The sequence below is a fragment of the Triticum dicoccoides genome, chromosome 5A (genome assembly GCF_002162155.2).
Source record: "Triticum dicoccoides isolate Atlit2015 ecotype Zavitan chromosome 5A, WEW_v2.0, whole genome shotgun sequence".
Classification (NCBI taxonomy): Eukaryota; Viridiplantae; Streptophyta; class Magnoliopsida; order Poales; family Poaceae; genus Triticum; species Triticum dicoccoides.
In genome coordinates this window covers 140,426,614-140,432,399 of record NC_041388.1, presented here as the reverse complement: position 1 = coordinate 140,432,399, position 5,786 = coordinate 140,426,614, and the positions used below count along the sequence as shown (strand labels likewise).

Genomic DNA, 5,786 nt, shown 5'->3' with positions numbered 1-5,786 from the left:
TCTGTTTCTTTTTTTCCTGTTTTCTGTTTCTTTTTCATTTTTTGTTTTTCTCTTTTCAAAGCTATATTATTTTTTTTCATTTTTTTTGTGTTGCTCACAATTTTTCATTTTATTTTGTTCATGCTTCCAAAAAATTGTTCAAAACTTCACAAAATGTTCTTATTTTCAAATTTTGTTCATCCTTTCAAAAAAATTGTTCAAAACTTCACAAAATGTTCTCCTTTTCAATTTTTGTTCCTGACTTGAAAAAATGTCATGCTTTCAAAAAATTATTCAAAGTTAAATAAATGTTCTCATCTTCAAATTTTGTTTCTCTTTTCTTTTTTAGTTTCTTTTTCTTTTTTCTGTTTTTTCACAATTTCACAACTTTGCAAAATTTGTTCGCAAATTAAGAAAAATGTTCGTTTTTTCAATTTTTGTTCCTGAGTTTCAGTAAATGTTCCTTTTCAAATTTTGTTTGCATTTTTTCAGAAAATGTTCGTGTTTGAAATTTTTCTCCGTGAGTTTCGTAAAATGTTCCCATTTCAAAAATTTGTTCACATATTTCAAATTTTATTCAGGAGTTTTAAAGAATGTTCACATATTTCATACGAACTTAACTTTTTCTCTCAAACATAACGTTCGCGTACAAAATTTTGTTCTCTAAATTCAAAAAATGTTCGGGATTTTAAAAAGTGTTCATTTTATCAAAACTTTGTTCAAGTTTTTAGTTGTTCTTCTAGCATTCAGCAAACGCGAACAATTTTTGATTTTTTAAATTTTTTGAACATATCCAATGTTTAAGGTTTCTAGGTGGGGGTGTTAGATATGTAGTAGATGATCTTTTAAAGTACCCGCGTTACATATGACCGAAGGAGGTAGTTAGCTCGCCTGGTTAGCGACAAGAGTATACTAGCTCCAGGTGCAGGGGTCGATCCCCCGCTTCGCGTTATAATTTTATAGGTGATCATTTTATTGTTTCGTCGCGACGATGGGCCGGCCCATTCGGGGGGCTGTACCTGTGCGGCGCGTGCGAATCGGACGCAAAGAGCGGCGCATAGGAGATCCCCCGTATGACCAAGCCAACTGCGCTAGCTTTGTCCTATGTCCAAAAAAGAAGCAGGCCATCCTCTTTATTTCTGCTCAATCCGTCTAGCCCAGTTGGGCCTCCACGTGCGCACCAGCCCCCAATCAAATTATTTTTTCGTCGGTCTATTCAATTCAATTAATAAAGGATAATTTGTTTTGTTGGGATTTTCTCAAAAAAAATCGTCCGTCCATCATCAAGTGATAAAAAAGATTTGTTTTTATGGGCCTTTTTTCGGACAGAACGGGGTGTTCATGGGCCACCCATGGAGCACTAAAAAAATGGTTGTGTGAGAATTAAACTCACGATCTTCCCTGTTGTACAGATAGCTGCAACCAACTAGGCTAACATATGGATATTAATTTGTCCCACCTCGCGGCTTTAAAGTGATTGAATTTCTATCAATTTATATACTTTGTAAGTTACATGAAATATCGGCAAGATGAGAACTGGTGAAAAGGAATTGCAGGTCCTCTTGGAGGCATTAAAGGAAGGATGTATTTTGGCAATTAAAAGAAATTATGTAGGCTGCCTTGGTGGGGGTGTATTAAAGGAAACATGAATAATTAAAAGGATTTTTTTGCGGAATAACATAAAAGGAATTGGGTGGCCTTCTTAGGAAGGAAGGATGGATTTCAAGGACATTCACATGGCAAGGATTGGACGTGTTGGTGGGGTGTATTATAAAGGAAGGATCAACAGTTAAAAGGAATTGGTTGGGTGTATTAAAGGAAGGATCAACAATTATAAAAAGGAAAGCTCACAAAAAATAATAATTATAAGGAATTATGTGGGGATGGATTCACGTGACAGGAATTGGAGGATCCGGCTTGCCTGCTCCCTCCCCATGCTCCCATCCATGCTCCCACTTCATCCTACGGCTGTCTTTTTTTTTCTTTTTTCTTCCGAATCTAATCATCTCTCCCCTGATTTTAAGAGGGCGGGGCCGGGCCTTACTTTATTCCAATAAAATCAAGCCACATAGACGGGAGCATGGATGGGCACACGACGGGGGAGCAGGCAAGTCTCGTCCGGAATTGGACATGCTCAGGAGTTTCTTAAAAAAACGTGCATGATATGGCTAAAGGAAATGTGAAAGGAAGGATGACAACGATGGGAGGAATCCCACGAGAACATGCACGTTCAGCTTCATTGTAATTGCAATCGTAGCAGCCCAGCCCATGTAAGTGGGCTAGGATGACCAAGGTTAACCAAGGATGCCCAGCAAAAAAAGTTTATAACAATATAAAACACATCTTCGTTTTCAAAAAAACAAAAATCCAACAAATTTTGTCGACACAGGCACTGTGATCGATCCATCTTCTCTTGAGTGCACTTGCATGTTTTCTTAAGAAAAAAGGTGCGCTTGCATGTTGGCATGTTTTTTTTTGCGGGGAGTGCGTGTTGGCATGTTGGCCATCTCCTACGTTTCTTTGTCGTGTACTTAGCACCCATGGGACAACTCTTATTTCTTTTGTTTTTGGTTTTTCTTACCTTTTTTTGCATGATGTTTAGTTATCCAGCATATTTAATCACTTCGACTCATAGCTCGCTCCCCCTCCTGTCACCCCTACTGCATGGATTTGCTCTTGCCTCCCTTCTCTTGCGAGGAAATAAATCACGTCTAGGGTTCCTGTCTGCCAACACCAACACTCCTTCCCGCCGTCTGCCGCCTTCCGCAACGAAGTGCTGGAACCGTGACGTGCACATACATATGAACGAGGTGTGCCTGCAACTATCATATTCTATATTTGAATTATACGCCAATTCAAATGTGAAGGAGACAGGTACTATGTGAGGACCCAAACTTTGAACTTTAGATCGATCGAGAGAGAAAAAACAATGCACAAGTGGCCTTCGTTTAAAACGATGTGGTCGAAAGCAACATGCGACTTGAAGGACGTGATCGATTGAGGATTTTGCTATCAGTCTATGGATAATATGGGGTCATAGAAGTATGAAATTCTTGAAAACCAGAAGAACAAGTTTTTTGATGCGGAATTGACACTTGAGAAGAGAAGGCCCGACAACTGATAACATCCATCGCAGACTCATCAAATGTTACATTTGCAAAGATGCAACAAAGAAGAAACAAACGGGACAAGCACGTATTGCATTCTCTATACTAAGGATATGTTTGGTTCGGGAACGAAGTGGAATGTAATGTCATGGTTCCGTACCACCGGAACGGGTTGGTTCTATTCCGGTGTTTGGTGAAGGGAATTAGGAGGAATGGAATGGTTCCATCTCAGCGTTTGGTTGCATAGCACGGAATAGATTCTTTCACGTAATGCATTTGGTTTATCTCAAATCTTTGCATAGAAATGGTGGGACTCTCACATATGTATGTACATTGTCACAATTATAGCTCTTTACATTTTGTCATTTTCTGTCAAGTACATGTAAAAAATTGGTCAAAAGACAAAATGCAATCAATCAGGGAAGAAAAGCATTGACAAAATGCATTTGGTTTATCTCAAATCTACAGGCATGAACAAAATAAAAAATTTCTCACTGCAAGCATCAGGAACAGGTTGAGTTTGGCATGAACGCATCTAGCAGAACTGAACGCATCCATTAATACTGAACGCCGTCTGCTCCTTTCCTCTCTGGGCGCTGCCCAGGCAAGCTGATGCTGCCGCCGACCAGGTGTGGCTGCTGCTGGCTGGCTTCTAATACTCGCGCCGAAGTAGCCTGGCTCGCCGCCCAGCTTCAAGACCGTCGCCCCGCAGCCGCTCGTCCGCCGCCCCGCAGCTGATTGAGGAGAAGACGAGGGAGAGGGTGGCGTGGAGGAAGGACAGTCAGCGGTGCAGATGAAGGAGAGGAGCTTCCGGTGGCGCGGATCGACGAAGGAGAGAGACGAGGGGGAGGCGGCGCACCAGAGAGAGAGGAGAGGGCGAGAGGGGATGTGGTTGCGGGAGAGAGACGAGAGGGAGACGGTTCCGCGTCGTACGCTCGAATTCGAGGTCTCGTCTCGTTCCGGATCTGAGCCGAATATTCGGTTCGCTGGAACGAGTGGGTCACCGTTCCATGCACATACCAAACGCGAGAATCGAAGTCCAGGAACGGGTCCGACCTGTGATATTTCGATCCATGACAAAAATCAAACACACCCTAAGCTTTGCAAAAAAGGTAAACACCTACTTTGGGACACCTTTTGTATCAAGCACCTTTTGTTTCAACTTGACACAATGAAGCAGGCAAGTGGGCCTTTTGTTTCAACTTGACACAGTGAAGCTGGCAAGTGGGGATATAATGGGCCATCGTGTTAAAATAGAGAACGTGGCTCTGAGGAAGGGAGGTGTTGAGGCATGTCTACTAGACTAGGACATGTGATTTTTTCCTCCCATTGCAACGCACGGGCATGCTTGCTAATCCTTGCTTACATCACATAAGCTTGTTCTTGATATGTGCTTCATTCGTTTCATAATATAAAATCATTTTTTACACTAATGTAGTGTCAAAAATGCTTGTATATAATGAGACGAAGGGGAGTACATCTTTCCTCTTGCATTAATTTGCACCGACGCATGAGCACATGAGTATGTAATCTGAATTACAACCTACATGAATGATGAATTGCAGAGGCTGTACAAACTCGGGATGCGCAGGATGTTCATCATCGGGGCAGCGCCACTGGGGTGCTGCCCGGTGCTGCGGGGGAAGGACGAGTGCGACGCACTAGCAAACTACATGTCAGCTCAGTACAACATCAAGGTGGCTTCCCTCCTGCGCGACAAGTACCCAGATATGCTCTACTCCTTGTTCGACCCATCCATTGCATTGCTCGATTACTTCCAGCGACCAGAAGCAAACGGTACAACAGATCCACGACCCACTGGCCACTAATCTGGCAACTGCTAATCATTCACCTATTAATTTGATATGTACTGTAGCTTAATTTGATGTTACGGTGATATATACTGTAGGTTACGCTGTGGTGGATGCAGCGTGCTGCGGGCTAGGAGGGAAGAAAAACGCCATGTTTAGCTGCACTCCGGCCAGCTCCCTCTGCAACAACCGGACCAACCATGTTTTCTGGGACTTTGTGCACCCCACGGAGATCACCGCGCAGAAGCTCACGGCAATTGCCTTCCACGGATCAGCACCCTTCGTGACCCCCAGAAATGTTGGGCAGCTATGTCCTATGTGACACTGCCATTTAGGCAATGCTGCACCGATTGCACAGTCACTGTTGTTTTATGCAAACTACTGGGTTGCGACCTGCTATTATGTTCCTAGTAATTTTTCTTATCTTTTCAACTACAAATATGCTAGTTTAGAAGATTTATAATATATGTATAACCCTTTATGGTAATGGTTGTGTGCATCATTTAATGCAGAGCCAGGGGTAAACCCTCGTTTTCCAAAGAAAAATTAACTCTTCATGCTTCTGTTCACTATATACATACATGGGATAGATTAGTACGTTACGAGAAGCCTAGGTTACATAACAGAATACTACGACACTACTCGATGTTGGGCAAATAAGTGCGAGCCGGTCGAGTCCGACGCGTGTATGGGCGCGTGCTGGGCATGACGGGCGGGTCGGATCCGCGAGTGTGCGTAGGTGTGTAGTGCGTGTGTGTTCTGTTGGCGGGATCGGGGGAGCGCCGGAGTCGGTCATGCATGAGCGGGCGCGCACGACCAGGGCATGTACGTGCATGCGTGGGGCATGGATGGCGCGGGCTGGAACGGCCGCTGGGCGTGGACTGGGACG

The 5,786-nt window shown here is 43.4% G+C and overlaps 1 protein-coding gene across 1 annotated transcript in view; it reads left to right on the top strand.

Annotated features, from left to right (window-relative positions):
- LOC119300408 (GDSL esterase/lipase At5g55050-like) overlaps positions 1-5,415 on the top strand; it is an 8,217-nt gene extending 2,802 nt beyond the window's left edge. Inside the window, exons 4-5 of the mRNA XM_037577377.1 lie at positions 4,652-4,883; positions 4,996-5,415. Coding sequence (XP_037433274.1) covers positions 4,652-4,883; positions 4,996-5,219 — 456 coding nt within the window. The 3' untranslated portion in view covers positions 5,220-5,415. The remainder of the gene's footprint in view (positions 1-4,651; positions 4,884-4,995) is intronic.
- The last annotated feature ends 371 nt before the right edge of the window (positions 5,416-5,786 follow it).